Source organism: Geotrypetes seraphini, chromosome 4, assembly GCF_902459505.1.
Source record: "Geotrypetes seraphini chromosome 4, aGeoSer1.1, whole genome shotgun sequence".
Lineage (NCBI taxonomy): Eukaryota > Metazoa > Chordata > Amphibia > Gymnophiona > Dermophiidae > Geotrypetes > Geotrypetes seraphini.
The window spans coordinates 239,584,504-239,605,070 of NC_047087.1; the positions used below are offsets into that span (position 1 = coordinate 239,584,504).

The window sequence follows — 20,567 nt, forward strand, 5'->3', positions numbered from 1 at the left end:
AATAAAAGGACCCTTTAGTTTCTATACTCATATAGGTGTCTATAGCAGTCTGATTTATTCAGCTTCCCCAAAAGGATGTGTATTAGTGTTCTATATCTTCAGAAATGCTTTTTCAAATGGACAGTTCTTATATCCTAAAGGTTAGTACTATTATGGCATTGAAAGTTTGTTGTTTAGGTTCTGAGTAGGTTATTTTTAAGATTTTGTATTATTGCATTTGGCGAGATTTTGTGTTGCTGTTACTGAGAAAAAGGATGTTAGTGGAGTGCTGGAGGGATGTGTCCTTGGGCTGGCTCTGTTTAACATCTTTGTGAGTGAAATTGTAGAAGGACTGTCTGGTAAAGTTTGTCTTTATGCAGATGATACCAAGCTCTGTAATAGAATAGACACCCCGGAGGGTGTGGATAACATGAGGTGGGATCTGGCAAAGCTTGAAGAATGGTCTGGTAATTGGCAACTAAGATTTAATGCTTAAAAATGCATGGTCATGCACTTGGGCTGCAAAAATCCAGGAGAACGGTAAAGTATAGGAGGTGAAGAAGAGCGGGGCTTGGGAGATATTGTTTCTGATGATTTCAGAGTGGCAAAAGAGGGAGAAAAGGTGACGGCCAAAGCCAGCAAGTTGTTTGGATGCATAAGAAGAGGAAAGGACAGTAGGAAAAGGGAGGTGATAATACTATTGTATAAGTCTCTGGTGAGGCCTCATTTGGAATATTGTGTGCAATTTTGGAGACTCTACTTTCAAAAAGATATAAAGAGGATGGAGTCAGTCCAGAGGGCTGCTACAAAATTGGTTAGTGGTCTTTGTCATAAATCGTATGGGGACAGACTTAGATAACTTAATATGTATATAGGTAAGACAGGAAAGAGGGGATATGATAGACGTTTAAATATCTCTGTGACGTTAATGTGCAAGAGGTGAGTCTTTTTTGAATGAAGGAAGACTCCTGAAGGAGAGGGCATAGGATGAAGTTAAAAGGTGATAGACTCAAGAGTAATGTAAGAAAATTCTTCACAGAAAGGGTGGTAGATGTGTGGAATAGACTCCCGGTGGAGGTGGTGGAGATGAAGACTGTATCTGAATTCAAGATAGCATGGGACTAGCATGTGGGATATCTTAGGGTGAAGCTGTGGAGGCTGTGGAAGCTATGGAGGGGCAGACAGGATGGGCCATTCGGCCTTTATCTGCCATCATATTTCTATGGTTCTATGCTTCTATAATAGTGGGAGAATACTCCCTTAGCTGCACTAGCCCTATTCCAACATTTTACCTATACTCCCATATAATCAATTTATATAAATATTTTGTACAAATATATAAACCTATATTACTCATCACATTAAGAAGATAACACATCAGGTGATTTGGTTTCCTGAGTTACTATCAATTTCTCCAACTGTGAGGGCTCAAGAAAAATATAATCCTTTCCCTGAAATTTTTCCTGAGACTGGAAAATTTCAAGAAAAAGGTCATGGCAAGAGACAAAGCTCTTAGCATCAACTTAAGAAATTCTCATCTGAACATTTGAATTCTATGAGAAACATCAGGATAAACATAAATTAGAGAATCATAGAGTGAGCCTGACTTTTATAAAAGAAATTTATAAGAACCTTATTTCTATCTTCCCCACTTTCCAAGGTCACCAATAAGGCGGCTCTTAACGTGGTTTCTTGTAAGGTTGTTTCCAGCATATTGATCTATCCCCACCACCTCTATCGCTCCACACAAAATATTTTTTATAGAAGAGGAAATATAATAAGATTTAGAAATCTTAGGGAGCGATGAGAGGTCTAAAGATAAAATCTGTACCATATACTGTTTCAACACCTCATTAGAAGAAATCATAGAATTATAAGGAAAATTCAAAAATCAGACATTGTATTTATTAAAAAATTTATATATCGTATATTACCTATATGGTTTCCATAGTAACAAGCATAAAATGTTAAACAAACATACATAATTCATTTTGTTAAAAAAACAACACTCTTAAAAATGGTCGGTAAACATCAGAAATCTTCAAATCCAGTTTGAATATAAAATTTAAACTCAAAAAAGCCTTCACAAACAGTTGAGTTTTTAACATTTTCTTAAAATTCAGTACACAAACGCAGAATTCCTGACAGGGTATTCCACAGCATTACACCCGCTACAGATAACATAGTCACAGGAATCTTAATGTCGGAGATTAACATATTATTGGCTCACAACTGATTCTCAACCTTTTCTAGTCTAGTTTTTAATAAAATATTCCCTTTCATTAAGGAGACGATAGATTTCTTCCAGAGCCTGTCCAACTTGGTTAGTCTCCTACTGATTGCATATACATCAGTATCCAAATTAGTAACTTTAGAGGCCGCTTACCCCATAAAAGATCAAAGTTGTGACAAACAGTTGGTTAATATTCCTTTCATTCGCAATATCAGTTTCCACAGTTCCACACTGGAATCCTCCTTAATGGGGGTGGATAGATTAGACTCAGTTCCAATGCAGTATCCAAATGAAACTGGTTTAAAGCTAATTTGGGAAGTGATATGAAACAGAAGATCCCTCACTGACAGAGTCTGGAAGTGGAACATTCAGGATCAAATCAAGATACATTAGGCCCCCAAGCAGTAAAACATCTCCACCAGATTCTGTTTCACTTATTAAGGGACTAGATGGAGGAGCCAGGTTTAACATTGGATAGTTTAGGTAATGTGTGAATGTCGGGACTCAGAGAGGGACCTTCTGAACATATAGAACTTGCCACTATGATTTTTCCTTGTGAAACAGTATAATTATTGATAGGGCCTTGAATCTTAGATGAACTCACAGTCGTAGGCCCTATAATTAGACCCTTTCTCTTACCAATATTTACCAGAATCATTGTTCAGAAAAAAGAAAGGAGAGTTAAATTATTACCTGAAGTATTTTGTTCAAACCAGAAAGGAAGCAGACTCACCCAAATCCTTCACGGGCCCCTCAGTTGGCTCCAAAAGGGTGTGCCTATTTGGACACACCACTTCAGACACATACCCATGGGCATGTGTCCGTGGGCCATGTTCTGCTTGACCCACTGAAATTTGAAGCGTCCAGTGCATCTGAAACCTCTCTGTTCCCATTCTTCCATACTTCTAAGGTCCTCTTGGAAAAGCTCCACTCTCCGTCAGGACCCACTGAAATTTGAAGGATCAAATGCATCTGGAGATAATATCAGACACCAACGATCTCTCCCTCAAGGTCCCGCCTCTTCTGGTCCCGTTCCTCTTCGCAGGACCGCCCAGCAAAGCTCTCTGCATTACTCTCTGTTGGGACCTGCTGAAATTTGAAGGGTCCAATGCATCTGGAAATGAACTCAGATGCTGGTGATCTCTCCCTCAAGGTCCAGCCTTTCTACTCTGAACCTCTCAGGGCCTCCCAGCAAAGCTCTCTCCTCCCTCTTGCTTTATTTTTAACTACAATAAAATGATATTTGAGCTCTTCTTTTCGTCAGTTATAGCTTGTTGTGTTCAGGTATGTCACAGCAGAAGAAAGGTTGAGAAATATTTCCCTAGTGACTTTTTCCCAGGAATCTCTATATATTGGCTCCTAGCAGCATCCACCTACCACACACTCAAAGGGGTGCACAGGAAAACATTTGGACTTTGTTTAGAGCTTTATCGCATAGCATATTTTATTATTTGGCCAAATATCACTAATGAAAAATAAGATTTGGCTGAATATGAATAATCACGCTTTTAATATAACAACTGGTGGTGGTGAAACTATAGGGGATAGTTTCTCGAGGGTGGAAGGGATCATGATTGAGCAGACTTGTTGGGCCGTCGGCCATTTTCTGCCGTCGTATTCTATGTTTCTAAATAATAAATGAAGCAATGTAAAATCAGAGATCAAGTGTTTATTTCAGTAATATTTAGCACTGTAGAGCCCTGGATTATTTGTATTTGAATATAAATCTCCATTTGGGCAAATATAAATAATGTATTCGGGCCATTATTTGGGGCCAAATCAGATCAAAAATGAAAATTCGGTACAGCCTGTTAAGACAAAAGAACTTTCTCTTAGTTCCATACAAACATTTCTTCTTTGAATTGTATGGCATCTGTCCTGCTAAAAAGGTCCTCCTTTGGTTACCTGTTCTTGATATTCTTTCCTGTCTTTTTCCTCTTTCTGAGATTCCTTGTATCTTTTAACTATTAATCATTTTGCCCTCACTTATATAGATGACAGGTCAAATGCGCGCAAGACAAAAACGCGCAGACAAAAATGCCAAGATAAATCAGCGCAAACATAATAGTGCGCAAATATAACAGCGCGCAAGACAATTGAGCGCAAGGATAACTCAGTGCAAGACAATTCAGCACGCCTCAAAATGGTGCATGGCAAAGGAAAGGCACGCGCACATTCAGCATTTTAACACGTGATCACGTCACCACATTATCAGTATGGATGGTTTCCTTGCCTCTTTGTGTTTTGAATATAAGTCATGTGAATGCATTTTCGTTACTATGGTTACGTTTCCTCTTTATATATGTGCTCAGAATAGCCCGACTTCCTTTCACTGCCTGACCGTGTACGTTATAGGTAAAGCTCTGGTTTTGCTAGAACTTGCTCTATAACGGATATTTGTCTTGTGCGGATTTTACTTGCCTCTGGTAAGAGCAACAGTACTTCCAAATTTCAGATTTCTTCATTTCCAGGTATGTTTATATTTTCGGTATGTTTATATTTTCGGTTCACGCGCACACGGATCGTATATTTTTATGTTGCTACTTTTGAAAGCTATATAAGATGCGTGCTACACAATCACAAGAAAACCGAGGGTATAATAATAAAACTCTGAGTGAACTTGTTCAAATTAAAGTTTTGTTGGTTATCATGGAACGCTTAGCGCACATGCGCGGATCAAAGTTTCGTCATTCTTGCACCCGTCTTGCGCTCAGTTGTCCCGCATAGTAAAAGCACGAGAAGGGTCATTTATGATATTAATATTATGTATCATGTGATGTCTGATATTAATTGTATTTTGCGCCTGGTTGTCTTCACGCTCATTTGACTTGTGCTCACTTGTCTGCGCCTTTTTGTCCACGCGTTGTTGTCTTGCGCGCAATTGACTATGAACCCTTATATGGCTACCTCCTTAGAGAACCAGGTCAGTCTACTCTTCCTTTTTCTTTTATTTACCTTCTTTACAAAAAAAGTTTTGTTGGCCTTTTCTGTAAATCTTTTTGATTAAACCCACTGTTCTCATTATACATCTTAAATATTTTTCCATCTTGCCAGTGTTTCATTAAGGAATGCCCATATTTTAACCAAGCCTATACCATTTCAGCCCAGGATTCTTAATTCTGTATGCCCCCTCTTCCACCCCTACAGTCCGCCTTTTAATTCACATTAAACCATGTATCTGATCATAACTTGAGCTCCAAAAATCTAAAATACTTTCCTGTTCTTGAGTACCAGATCTTCTATTAACACCCTCACCCCCATCCCCATTGGTTTCATTAGCAATTATCTGAAGAGAGTCCCTTTGAGAGAGTCCTGAGAACGTCTCTACTGTGGTCTGATTCCACAGAGAGAATGCTTCTTTCCAAGTCTGATATTCTTGAATCTCCTACTAACAATGTTTCTCCTTTCTGTGTAGTCCTTTGTATGTCACAACATAGGTCTCTGTTCATCAATTCTGCCTGTGCTGGATTCTCTAATACATTACTCCAGGGTGGATGGAAGTACAATCACCCTATTTCAAGCTAGCCCACAGTATGTTGTCTGTTCCCTATACCCTCAGAGTTTCAGAGAAGTTAATATGAAGTTTTGTAGGAAGTTATTCCAAGTTTCAACAATATATGAGGGGCTGAAAAGTTCTCAGCCTAACCAACAAAGTTGGGGCCGTATTCATCGAGGGCTATACTCTTAGTCCAGCAATTTTCCACTTTTTTTGTTCCATATTTTTCCAACAGAATGAAAAAAGTGGAACATCACTGGACTAACTCCCCCTTTTACTAAACCGTGATAGTGGTTATTAGCGCAGGGAGCCACACTGAATGCTCTGTGCTGCTCCCGACGCTCATAGAGTATAGCCCTAGATGGAGACTGCCCCAACTTTGCAGAGATGGGCTGAGAACTTTTCAGCGGCCCCTCATACCTTATAGAACATTATTCCATATTTCACAATTATTTCTTAGTGTAGTATATATGAAATGGAAAGTAGGTGAAGAATAGATTTGCCATCTAATTATATGTACTGTACAGGGTGAAGGAGAATCAAGAATTCAAATAGGGCCCACATACAACAGTGTGTTCTTACTGATGAAGTGTTTATGCAACTCAAAAGCTAACTAAGGAAAAATAGTATCAAAGATTTTCACAAATATGGCACCAGTCACACCATCCTTTTAATTCAGAGCCAGCATTGCGCCTTTCGTACATTCTGGTTACACAGATACTCATATACTCTAAAAAAAAAAAATTTTTTTAAAGACAATCAGATTTCAACTCGTACTCTACACCATAATGTAGTTATTTATCACACAACTTAGTATTTAGTGTGTGTTCTTCTCAATCAGTGAGTGCAGCAATGTACAGGAAATCCATTAAGAGCTTTCTTTCAACAAAATACTGTAGTTACTTTAATTCTCCAACTATCATCAGACATAATAGTGCTCATTTCCAAAGCAAATGGATATCTCAAAATGCCCCCAAAAGTCCATCTGGTAAAATCATCCAAACTGCAATTTTCAAAAGGCAGAATCTGGACGCCCCATACTGCAATTCATCCAAATAGCAAGGAGGCATGTCGTGGGCATGTTTAGGCTGGGACTAAGGACAGCCCAAATTTAGGATGCCCAGCATCGATAATCGAATGGGAAGAAATGCCCAAGTCAAAAAAGAAGAGCAACCTATGCTAGACCTGTTTTAATCACGTCCAGGGTATAAAAAGGTGCCCTGACTGAAAAATTGACTAATGGAAGGATTAAGGCATGATCCTTCCCTAATCCCTCAGTGGTTACTATCTTCCTCCCTCAGCCCTGAAAATGACACCAGAAAGGGAAACTAGGATCCCTGACAACATCAGGTATTATGGGCATTCTGACCACAGCAGGAAACAGGCCTGTAGGGTAGCCTAGAAGTCAGTGCAGCAGATTTCAAATCAGGGGACCCAGGTTCAAATCCCAATTCAACTTTGTTAGAAACAGAGGTAATAATAATTTATTTCTTATATACCGCCAAAGCCATAGTAGTTCGAGGCGGTTTACACTGAAGAAGGGCTGGACAATCAGGAAAGGTTACAATGGTACAATCAGGGAAACTAGGTGCCAGAGAAAATGGTACAAACAGCGAAAATGGTACAATCAGCAAAAGATGGAGTAATCAGCGAAAAAGGTACAATCAGAGCAAAGAAGTACAGTAAAGAAGGTCAGGACAATCTGCATAAGGATAAATCTAAAAAAATGTAGATATAACAAAGGAGGTTCATACAGTGGATATAGGCATTTAGATTGTAAATCTGGTATAACTACTGTACTTAAATATTGAAGATACCTGCAAACTGAGGACTATTGAGGTGATTTATAGACAGATACAGTAAGTATTTTTCTATCTCTGGAGGGCTCCCCATTTAAAACAACAGAGTAGCAGTGGAATATGAACCAGTGTACCCTTGAGTAAAGTTCACTGTATTTAGCACTTGGATATCCTTCTGCTCTGCAGGGATGTCTGTGTGGCCATTTTTGTACAAATACTGCTAAACAACTATGTCCCTGATTTTTTGGTGTTATTAATTTGGATGTTTTATTTGGGATACTAGATGTTCATTTTGGATGTTCTTACATATTTTCGAACAGAAAACCCAGTTTTTCCGTGTTTCAAACTGGCTGTGACATATTTTTAAATGTTATGAGACGGGCATTTCACTTCTGACTTGGCTGTTCTTTTGAAAATGTCTCTCTATGTCTTTGCATTGAAAACACAACAGGATACTACACTGATTTGGAAATAAATATAATAAGAAGATGTAGGGTTATCAGATGTCAGGAAAAACCTGGACATGTCCTCTTTATAGAGGACCGTCCGGGTGCTCGGAGGAATTTCCAAAACCCAGCAGTTTGTCTGGGTTTTGAAAGGCTCTGAGCTCAGGATCGTATCTGGATGGCCTCTGCGCATGCAAAGACGTCAATGTAATGACATCACACACATGTGCATGATGTCATCGTGCTGACATCTGAGCATGCGCAGAGGTCCTCCAGATATAGCCCCAAACTATGTCTGGAGACAAGAGGTTTGTATGGGGATGGAGTGTGGCTGAGTTGGGGCAGAAGGAGGTGGCAGGTGTCCTTTTTTGCTTTTTTTTTTTTTTTTTTATAAAGAGGAAATCTGATAACCCTAAAAAGATGTAGATCTAGCTATGTTAAGCCAAAGTTGTTCACCATCTGCTCTGGTTCCTCTCCACCTCTCCATTGGTACTTAAAATGGCAAGTCAGCAAGTTGAGAAAAGTATAGACTGTGCAAAGTGAAAAGGAGGCAATGCAACAAAAAGGCATAGAACAGGAGGAAATTCATTTTTTGTTTTATTTCTCCTGTGTTGTCCTGTGGTTTCTTGTAAGATTTCCATTTCTAATTTTTGATATTTTATTCTGTAGTTGGTGAAGGTTGTCTCTGTGAGGGGTTGTCTTGTCATTTAGGGATCAGCATTTTATACCTATGGGCTTCTTAGCATACAGCGCACACTAAGGGCTTCTTTTATACTAAAGTGTGCTAGGGCTTTAATGTGCAGAATAGTGCGTGCTACATTGCCGCGCGCACTCAACCTTAACGCCAGCATTGAGCTGGCATTAGTTTTAGAAGCGTAGCGTGCAGTGTAGTACGTGGTAATATCCTGCGTGCACTAAAAACGCTAGCACACCTTAGTGAAAGGAGCCCCAAATCTGTTAGCATACCTTAGTTTCAAGTTTCAAGTTTAATCTTCATTTGATGAATCGCTTATAACAATATCTAAGCGATGTACAGTTTAAAAACCATCAGAATGTGGTAATACATTTAGTTTACGAAAGTCAAATAAAAGACAGACAAAATTGGACAAACAGGAAGGGGTGGGAAGGAAGGGGGAAAGTTACAATTTTATTATATATTAGAATTTGACATCAAAAGGAAAGCACATTGGGTAGTAATGGGTTAAGATAAGATAAGAAGAATGCGGGAACCTAAAATGTTACGTTTCATGAATCAAATGCATCTTGAAATAAATATGTTTTTAAAATTTTCTTAAAAGCGACGAGGTCTGTTTCGTTTTTAATAAAATTTGGAAGGGAGTTCCACAATGTAGGGGCTTTCACAGAGAACATATCATTACGTCTTGTGCCTATGATTCTTAGCGAAGGGATTGAGAGCAATTGTAATGAGGAAGATCTTAAAGAACGAGAAGATTTATATGGGACAATCATTTTTGCTATAAATTGGGGTTCGTTGAAGCTCAATGTTTTGTAAACCAAAAATAAAATTTTAAAGGTAATTCGATGAGTTATGGGGAGCCAATGTGATTTAGTAAGTAAAGGGGTAACGTGGTCGAATTTTTTTGCATTGTGAATTAATTTAACTGATGTGTTTTGGATGATTTGGAGACGTCTATTTTCTTTTTGGGTTATGTTGATTAGAAGAGAATTACAATAGTCCAATTTAGAGATAATAAGATAATGAACTAAAATATTGAGTGATTTAGCATCTAAAAAAGTAGAAATTGAACGTAGGAGCCGTAATCTGTAAAAGCATGATTTAACTATTTCGCTAATATGGTCATGAAATGAAAGATCTACATCGATTACTACACCGAGGATTTTCAGCTTAGAGACCGATTCTATAGGAGTGTTATCAAGTATGAATGGTATTTTTTGAAATATGTCTCCTTTCCAAGTGAAAAGCATTGTTTTTGTTTTTTGAGTATTTAAGGCTAGTTTGTTATTGTTTAACCAGTTTTTTATTTTTTCTAATTTGTCATTGATAATTTTTATTTCTTCTGTATTTTCTGGGTTGAAAGGGTGCATGAGTTGAATGTCGTCAGTGTATGAAAAGGTTGTAAATCCTAGTGACTGTGAAATGGTGATAAGCGGGGATAGAAAAATGTTAAATAGAAGAGGAGATAATATTGATCCTTGTGGAACTCCAAACGAAGATGAGAAGTTTTCAGAATAGGTTTCATTGAATTTGACTCTCGAGATAAGACCCCTTAATCTGTCAAAAGCCATTATGGATTAAGCACTAAAATACCCGTTCTGTTCTTCAAAAACAGTACCTTTGTTCATCTCAAAATGACTTGGTGCTATATCTCTTGAAAGCCTTAGTGGAATTCCTGTTTGTTTAATTGGTTAATGAACAGTTTAAATGTCATGTGATATTAGAAAAATGACAAGTACAAAGTAGTTAGGGTGATTTTACATCACACTCTCTCTTTCTCTCTTCACATGCCAATAAAAGAGCAAAGCCCAAAGAGTGTTACATGAGTTGAATCCACAAAATGATGACACAACCTCTTAGAAAACATCATCAAATCAACTCCACAATACTTACTACACTACAAGATTGCAACTGGAGTCTACGCTGTACCTCATCTTTCTTTATGGAGATGGGGTATAAAAACAGAAAGAGAAAACTAGGCATGTTAATGTCTACAATACTAAGGTCCTATTCATTAAAATATACTGTATGATCTGCCACACGCCAACACTCTATCATCCTTTTGAAAATTGTGCACTTTAATGGTTAGCTACTATTAAATTTCCTCAGAGGAACATGGGGAGACTGTTGATTTGTCAAAGGTAGCAAAATATTTTGAATGGCCAGCTTTATGGCACAAGATTTATTATATAGTGAATTATTGCTTCTTTTTTATTTTTTTAGATAGGTTGACGATGAAATTAGAAGGCTAAGAATAGACTCTGCAGGCAGAATGACATCAACAGCAAGGCAAATGAAGGAAATTCATATCAAAAATAATTTAAATGATGGTATGCTTTCATTCGTATGTTACTAAGGCAAGAAGAACAAGTTTACTTTGCATAACTCTTATAGGATTCCTTTTACTAAACTGTGGTAAGCACAAACACGTGCTTACTGGAGCTGAAAAGGGCTTACTGCAGGCTGCGCTGATGTATCCCTTCATAATTTATCAATCTACCTCTGCAAGCATGCACTAAAAAATACAAATAAATTTAAAAAACTTTATTTTATTGCACGGGGGGCATGTCTGGGGGTGCAGAGTGGCTGTTTCTAGTGCAGCTACATTGTCGTGCATGACATGATTAGCATGGGATTAGCGCATGAGCCCTTGCTGGTAAGGGCTCTCACACTAAATTTTAATAATGGACATGTGCTAATAGCAACATAAGTATGTGTTGAACAACAGAGAAAGTCAGCTCTGGCAAAAAACAGAAAAAAATCCAGAAACAGAAGTAGAGTGCGTCTGGTCTTCAAACGAACCACACTGTGCCAGATAATGATCTATATGTGTTTTACTATTGGTTGCTAATAAATGCCCTCCCCCTTTTACAAAACTATAGTGCGGTTTTTAGCATTGGCTGCAATGGTAACAGCACTAAAAATGTTAGGACGGTTTTGTAAAGGAGAGGAGGGGGGAATTGTCTATTATCTGCTTGTGGTAGAAATTACCTTAAGATGTGGAAAACAACTACCTAAGGGCGCGCTAAGGCCACTTTCTATCACAGCTTTTAAAAAGAAACCTATAGAGATCACATGTGATATTATATCTATAGTTGTTAGAGGACTCTGGCTATGGGCATGAAATAATATCAGTAAAGAGTTTTAAAATTTGCTTCAAAAATATCTTATACTAACAATGTACAGAACACTAATCAGCTTACAATAAGAAAAAAATACGTCTCAAAATATAGGCCTTGTGTACCCAAACCCATATATGAAATACAGGTAATCAATAATTATTGAACTAATCTATACAGACAAAAATGTACGACATTTTACGTGATAATATCCATCCAATATAAAATGATAACCAAAAGAATGTAAGAAAAAGAGAACAAGGTAAAAGAAATCAAAAAGCAATACAGGTAAGAGAACTGAAGATTCCAGTATCAAATTAATTTGTCCCCATATTGATTTCCAAAAGTTGAGTATCAAGGGACAATAGAACAGCAAATGATCCAGTGTCCCTATTTCAAGATGACAGTGCCAGCATCTATTAGACTTTGAACTGTCCAACTTTTGTAAACAAACTGGGGTCCAAAAAACTCTCACATAACAGAAAAAAACCAAGTTTGTCTCATAAATACTGAGATGAGATGGTAATCTGTGGGGCATTATTAATGACTAAACGTCCATTAGAAAAACATAAAAACAGACTCTTTCTCATTATGACTGGGACAGACTTAATTTTTCCTTTTGGTGGGGATCTTTATGTTTATGTTATAAATATGAAAAAATGAGCTCAGAAATATTGTGTCATAATAAGCTATTTAAATTAATATGGGGTCCATTGATGAATTTTGTTAATTCTGATTAGTTGAATTATGCCTTTATTTTCTATTTGATTTGCACATCCAGTGAGGTTGGGGGTAATATATTTTGTAGTATTCATGAATCAAATGTAAGTGCTGTTTTCTGATATTATAAGTATGTATAATTTAATGCACTTTGTTTCTGTTCTTGAATTAGGGTGGGAGGGTGGGGAAAAATATTTTGTAATATTCTTTGCTTGATTGTAAGTGCTGTTTATGAAGTTAATTGTATGTACATTTCATTGCACTGTTCTTGAATTGAAAATTAATAAAGATTTATTTTTTTTAAAAAAAAAAGCAATACAGGTACTGAAAGTACAGAATACCATACCACATAATTTCATATATCCTGCAAATTTCAACTAGGAATCATTGTAGTTTACAATAGAGTTACAAGGATAATTGATTCAGGTTACAGTGTGGTTTATTGGATCTTAAGAGAGTGCATCTCAAGTGAGTTGCAAGGAGGAGAGATATGTCTTTTAACATTTTACTGAAATTGTAGTAAGAGGGGAGCTGGCGCAAACTTAATGGTAGGCTATTCCAAACTTTTGATCCCTGGAATTCAAAGGTAGACTCAAATAACTTTTTCTGCTGAACTTGGTGGGGAGAAGGGAAAGCCAACTTGAGGCACTGTGCTGTTCTTGAGTTATGAAAAGAGTGCTTGACCTTAATATCTGATACAAATCCGTTAACGTTCTCACCATATATTGCCTTGTAGACCAGGCAAACGATCTTAAATTGAACTTTCTTTTTCATTGGCAGCCAGTAATGGACTCAACTTCTCAAATCAACCCACCCAATTAATCCAGCTGCTGTATTCTGGAGCAGCTGCAATTTCTTATATTTCCTTTCAGTGATACCATAGTACAAGGTGTTAAACTAATTTAGATATGGAAGTAGAACAGCCTGCACAACTATTTTGAAACTGGTCTGGATTAGGATGGATCTAATTGCTCTTAATTGTCTGAATCCAAAGAAGAATTTTATGACCAGGGAGTCAATCTGGTCTCCAAAAGTTAAGTAAGAATCCAGAATAACACCTAGTATTTTTTTAATGGGTTTCCCCCCTCCCCCCCAATTTTTAGCTTTTCTCCTATAGCCAGAAGTAGATCAGTGTTCGGCAGTGAATTATTATCCCCAAACCACAGCACTTTACTCATCTGTTTGTTAAGTTTGAGGATGTTTTTCTGTGTCTATATACTCATTGAAGCCGTTCTTGTAACGATTTTAAAAAAGCATGTCATTCTCCAAAAACAGTGCATGTAAATGAGGTTCACGGAGCATAGACTTGCTAAATTTACTTGAGATGAGTAGCTGATGGTAGCAATCAGCATAAGCGCAGAATACACCCACACTAACCCCCCCCCCCAAAAAAAAATAAAGAAAACAAAAAACAAATCAAATATCAGCAGGAAAGATGCCCACTCTTCTGCCATGTTGCACAACCTCCCGACACCCCATGGCAGCAGGAGAGATGTCCATGGCAGCGGGAGAGATGTCCACTCCAACCCCCCCCCCATAACTCCCCCATGCCCCCAACTCTACACCCCCTCCGGCAGCAGGAAAGATGCTCATTCATTCCCGCCATCGCCCAACCCTCCACCCCCCGATAACTACCCCCCTGCCCTGAACTCAACAGGGAGGGGCTTAAAGCTCTGATTGGCCCAGACACATAGGAGGGGCCTTAAGCAAACTGGGCCAATCAGCGCCAAAGGCTCCAACCCATCCCAGGATGCACTGGGAAGGGGAAGGCCCACCATTTTGTAAGAGGCTGGCCTGCTAGCTGGGCAGGTAGGTGTCCCTCCAACTGGACTTCCTGAATAAGGTAGGGAGGGGTGGGAGGTTGGGCAATGGCGGGAGAGAGTTGGCATCTCTCCCACTGTGGGAGGGATGTGTAGAGTCGGGGGCCCGGGAGAGTTTGGGGGTGTTGGGCAATGGTAGGAAAGAGTGGGCATCTCTCTCACTGCGGGGGGAGGGAGGGAGGAGTTTAGCAGTGTCTGGTGATTGTGCGATGCAGCAGGAGAGAGTAGGCATCTCTCCTGCTGATCTTCAATTTTGATTTTTTGTTTTAATTTTAATATGCGTGTGTGGTGGGGGTGTTGTCTGAGCTGTCAGACCTTATTTTCATGTCAGTGCCTGAGCCAATCAACGCTCAGGCACTGATCAGAAAGTAAGGCTATGACAGCTCAAACCTTGTTGGCAAATTTTGGCTGCAAATGTGGCACAGCAAGGTTAGGAAATCACTCGGCGATTATGAAGAATTGCTTGGAGTGCTCATTTTAAAATTAATTATCTTGTTGTACTACATTTGCATGGCAGTATCGGAGACTGCTAGAAAACTCGTAAAAGACCACAGTAAGCCATTTTGATAATCTACCGACTGGAACCAGTTTAGTGAGCACCTTAAAGGCACATTTTAGTTTTGAGAATATGCCCCTTAGTGCCCAGGAAGAAAATCTTGTTACATAGTGTTATCAAACATATTTCAAGGTGCTATGTCTAATTTGTCAGGCATTGAAAAGGAAAGGACCCTCAGTTACTAAAACACGTTTAGAAGAATACGATCCCTTTCATTCACTGCATTCATCAGGGCAGATGTAGTTTCAGCTTCCAGCCCTTCAGCAGGCTTAGTTAATGGAAGCTTGGGCTGGAGTGATCTCTGCTACTGGTCCAACTTTGTGGGTAATCTTCCTACCCAGATGAGACTGGGTTTCAAACTGAACAATTTAGGAATAAAATTATTCAGCTATGCTGATGATATTACAATCAATCCTTACAATACTACACTGGTTCAAATCACTCACACCATTAAACTTGTCTTGAATCTGATGGACTCTTGGATCTCAGAATTTAAACTTAATTGGAAGCTCCGTACTATTAAATCGTACTTTGAAATTTCTGCATTCAAGCTTATGGTTCAATCATTAGTACTGAGTCTTCTGGACTATTGTAATATTGCTTATTTAACTACGACTACGCAAAATATTACCAGATTACAATTAATCCAGAACACTGCGGTAAAATTGATTTATGGTCTAAAGAAATATGATCATGTAACTTCTTTCTGTCGTGAGTTGCATTGGCTCCCCGTGGAGGCACGCATTATCTATGGCCAAGCCCCACTTTATTTAGCTGACAGATTTTCAATTGCATCCCATAAGAATATTAGAAAATCACATACTCTGTTTGTATTTCCCAATATTAAAGGCTGCAAAGGAAAGAAATACCATGATCATCTGCTTTCATTTCAAGCAGCTTTTCATGACAAAGACTTTCGTTCACTGTTTCTTACTTCTCACTCTTGTGAACACTTTGGGAAACAATTGAAGTCTTATCTTTTCCCTAGGTACTTGTCCAAGTAGTTATCTATGGCCCTTTTTATAGATTATGTAATTTTTGTAAACCATATTGAACTTGTGGTTATGCGGTATAGAAATACGATGTTATGTTATGGAGGATATTTTTTTTTTTTGAAATGGCTAAAGACAATTGTTTCTCAGCATGCTTTTTGGAATATGAGAAGGAATAATTATTAATATTTATTTTTGTTGTTGCTTTTTATGTATATATTTTGTTCTGTATTAGTGTTATATTATATATATTTTTATTGGAAGCTACAAGGTAAATTTAAGCTGCCATGACATATGCTAGAGGTATGTTGGCAAAACATTTCCATTTCTTTGCATCTTATTTTGTTTTTCATTTGTATTACAGTATTCTATTTCATTTCATAAGAGCATGCATTATTTTGGAAAAGAATGCACTATACTTGAATAGCATGTAGGATATCCATAGTGAATAATATAACATAACATCAATTTTTATTTATATCGCAAAAGCCTTTCGATTCTAAGCCGTTTACAAAAGAGTTAAGGCTGACTACAGTCAGCAAACTACAGCATAAATTGGCAGTGAATATACAAGAAATAAATTTGTCGACATTAGAGGCTGGGTATAGCAAGTTTATATCATGCATATTCATTGCATGTACCCAAAAGTCCCAACTGGCTGTGAGGTCCCCAGAATAGCAATGGGGAAGACCTGCTATAAGTTATAGCAAGCAGAAGATGGGCTGATCACATGCAGTGAAACAAACACTTTAAAAACTTAATAGGCCATGCATTTTTTTCATATTGGTTTATGTTTTTGGACTTCAAGTGGCCTTTTAGGCCTGGATTCGGTATCGGGCCTATACCTGCCCAAAGTTAATCTGATTCTGTAACCGACATCCATGTTGCAGATGCCAGTTACACAGTCGGGTTTAAAATGCCCCAACCCCCCCCCCCCCAGGCTCTCCCCCGAAGATCACCAGCAGGAGGGTGCCCAACTCCTCTTGCTGACAAAATCCACGATCGCCAGCAGGAAGGTGCTCAACCCTTCCTGCTGACAGAACCCGCCCCCAGCTGACGATCGCGGTAGGAGAGTACCAAACCTCTCTTGCCAGACCCCCCCCAATGGCCCCCCCGAAGATCGCTGGCAGGAGGGTACCCAACCCCTCCTGCTGGACCCCCCAATGAAATCCCCCACCCCGGAACCCCACCTTGGGCTTACCTGCAAGTTGGCTGGACGGCTCCTCGCACCGTCCGGCCAGCAGGCCCGCCCCCGTCCAATTGATGCGGGCTCGCCCCTCCACTGCCCAACCCACAGGATCCTAGAGCCTGATTGATCCAGGTACCTAAGGACCCTCCCGCTGCGATTCTAGCCGCATAGCACGGGTTTAGAGTGCGCTAAAATTCTGCGCGCACTAAAAACGCTATTGCAGTTTAGTAAAAGGAGCCCTAAATCAAAAAAAAGAGAACAACTACAGATGGTGGATGATGAAATGCGTGTTTGCTTGTCGACTATCGAGCTGTATTTTGAGTTAATTTGCACTCAAAAGCAAGCACATTCCATTGCATTGATTAGCAATTCTATTCTATCTACTTTAGTTTCATCATTGCTACAATTATCCATACATAGCTTAAAGAACTTTAAATAAATAACTGTAAAATCTAATTTTTTATTGTTTTTTGCAATTTTATAATTTTAATTATAATGTGCCCCAAAAACATTTGTTCTGTTTAGTGTGCCAGAGCTAAAAAAGTTTGAGAGGCACTGTGCTATATGATGAAATTGCTCGTTATCTGGAACTGGTCCCAAAAACCTAAAGCATCAACTCTGGACTTAACTAAACTTGAAACCTAAAGGCCAGTAGCTGGTAAACCCTGGCCTGCCATACTGTTAGAATTCTGTGTCAACACACAACCCTCAGATATTTTGGCCCTGATTCTGTATAGGACGCCCAGGAGAGGTGTCCTATACAGAATCGGTCCTACACTAAACCCCGATTCTGTAACCGGCGTCCATGGTACAGACGCCGGTTAGAGAATCGGGTTAAATTAGATGCGGCTGCTAAACTTATGGCAGCAAGGGATCTCCCTGCTGCAATATGTATAGCGGCCGCAGTCGCAGCCGCCTGTCCCATCGTCGACAGGAGGATGCCCAATCCTCCTGCCGGAACCCCTCTGCAACCCCCCTCCCCCCAAACTGGTAATCGCCGGCAGGAGGATGCCCAATCCTCCTGCCGGAAAGCCTGATGACCCGACGACCCCCCCCCCCCAAAACTAACCTCCCTCCCCAACTAACCTTTACATGTTGGTCGGCTGGACGGGTCTTGCTGCCGTCCAGCCGACGGGCCCGCCTAGTGGAAATGAGACAGGCCCGCCCTTTCCCGGCCCATCCCCGCTAAATCTAAGGCCTGATTGTCCCAGGCTCTAGAAGCCTGGACCAATCAGGCCTTAGGCATAGCGGGTCCGCCCATCCCCACTAATCCTAAGGCCTGGTTGGCCCAGGTGCCTAGCCTGGTGCCTAGCCTGGGCCAATCAGGTCTTAGAATTAGTGGGGATGGGCGGACCCGCTATACCTAAGGCCTGATTGGTCCAGGCTTCTAGAGCCTGGGCCAATCAGGCCTTAGATTTAGCGGGGATGGGCTGGGAAGAGATGGGCCTGTCTCATTTCCACGAGGTGGGCCCGTCGGCTGGACGGCAGCAAGACCCGTCCAACCGACCAACATGTAAAGGTTAGTTGGGGGAGGGAGGTTAGTTTTGGGGGGGGTTGTCGGGTCGTCGGGCTTTCCGGCAGGAGGATTGGGCATCCTCCTGCCAGCGATTACCAGTTTGTGGGGGAGGGGGATTCCAAGGGGGTTCCGGCAGGAGGATTGGGCATCCTCCTGTCAGCGATGGGACAGGCGGCCGCGACTGCAGCCGCTATACTTATTGCAGCAGGGAGATCCCTTGCTTCCATAAGTATAGCGGCCGCGTCTACTTACAATGTAGACCAGCATTTTGCTGGCCTACATTTTAAGCGTCTCTTCCTCTACTAGGGAGACGCGTAGGGCCGCCTAAGGCCCTTAGGCGAGCTTAGGCGTCTTGCGGGCCTCCCTAGGCTCCCGGAGGCACCTTCAATATAGGCGGCCTGCCTGGGGAGCATTTTTTTTAAAAACGTGCATCCCGATTGGCTGATTAGACAGCTGTAGGATGTCTACAGCTGCCTAAAATCGGGACGCACTTTGGAGAATCAGGGCCTAAGGGCCTGATTCTCGAAAGCATGTGTCCCGATGGCAGGCAGCAGTAGGAGTCCTACCACCATGTGGCAGCCAATCAGGATGCATGTTTTTAAAAAAACCCTCTCTTAGGCAGGATGCCCACACTGTAGGCCTCTGGAGTGCATCTACAGAGATGCACAGTGTGTCTACATTGATGTGTAGCGATGCTTAAGTACACCCAAGGAGTGGCATGGACATGGATTCACACAGAAGTGGCCATGGGCAGGCTTAAGCGTCACTATGCGTCTACTGTCACAGGGTAGGCCCTGCGACTGAGCCGGGTAGTGAAAGGACGCCGATGCCTAGGGCTAGGCAGAGGAAAATACTCTCCCAAAGTGATAAAACACTACCCACATCAACACCTCAGCCCAGAACTACAGCCAGGCAAGGAAGGTTCGGTGAAGAGCAAGGAAATACCTATTTGTTTTTGCCGGAATTAGAAAAGGGAGAACAAAGGGTAAGGGTAACTAAAAGTTCTCAGGATATTGTTCCTAGGTGGAGGGTGCACCACACATCTCCTAACATCCATGGGGGACATAATTCCCGGCAACACCAGGAACATTCTAGTCCTCAATTTAGCCAGGAACAAGTCACACCTGTTGCTCATTATCCTGAGGCTTGCAGCAGTATACCTCAGCCTAACACCCTGGTCAGATCTAACTTTATGGAAACTGAAATGTTAAATGAATTCATGAGGGAAGCTTCTGATAATAAAGACTTTTTAGACCAGGAAGAATCCATGGACTTTAAAGAGGGAGATGTTGATGCTGACCAGTGGGCTATGGAAACCGATGGGGTTTAAAGGAAGTTAGGCTGAGACTGGTTGTGCTAATTAAGGTGCTGTCTGTCTCTGTAACCTTCAAGGCAAACAAGGCAAAAGAGAGGTTACTGAAAGCCTTAGTGGCTTGTGAGGGTTCCTTTTGAGCAAGAACCACAGAGTTTCTAGGCTGTGGCAATTAGCACTGCCCAACCTTGGCAATAGTTTGAAGACCTTTTTCCTTTGGAGGTTTTTCCATAGGTTGGATTGTGGTTCCTAGTTGGGAGGGACCACAGACACTGGTCATTGTGGGAGGAAGTCCCTTCTGCCCTGAGCTCTGCATCCAAAGAGTTCAGAGGTGGATCCAGTCTAAAGCTGCCAGAAGTGATTGCCAGCAAGAGGCTGTATCCAATTGCATGAAAGCATTTTGAAAGTAGTTTGGAATCTATGGACTATTGCCTTGAGATAGAGGAGAGTTATTTTGGACTATATCTGGGAAATACGAGGGTTTTTTTTTCTTTTTGAACTGTGAATGCAATTTTGGTTTTTGGGAGCTGAAGTTCTCTTGGAATAAAATAATTTTGTATTGGAAGCAAAACTGGGTGTTTTTACTTGATCCACCAACTCCAATTAGTATTGATAAATCCGCTCGGTCAGCACCGTGTGCTCTAGGCTCTTTCGGCCACCCCCCGCTTAGGTGCGGCCCAGCCTGGTGATACA

The 20,567-nt window shown here is 40.5% G+C and overlaps 1 protein-coding gene across 8 annotated transcripts in view; it reads right to left on the bottom strand.

Moving 5' to 3' along the window:
- Nucleotides 1–20,567, bottom strand: part of MYPN (myopalladin) — a 314,293-nt gene that overhangs the window by 227,043 nt on the left and 66,683 nt on the right. For 3 of the 8 annotated variants that reach the window (XM_033941755.1, XM_033941748.1, XM_033941749.1), the window contains exon 3: nucleotides 10,544–10,588. The exons of the other annotated variants lie outside the window; for them this stretch is intronic. In XM_033941755.1, coding sequence (XP_033797646.1) covers nucleotides 10,544–10,584 — 41 coding nt within the window. In that variant the 5' untranslated portion in view covers nucleotides 10,585–10,588. The remainder of the gene's footprint in view (nucleotides 1–10,543; nucleotides 10,589–20,567) is intronic. 8 annotated transcript variants of the gene reach the window in all.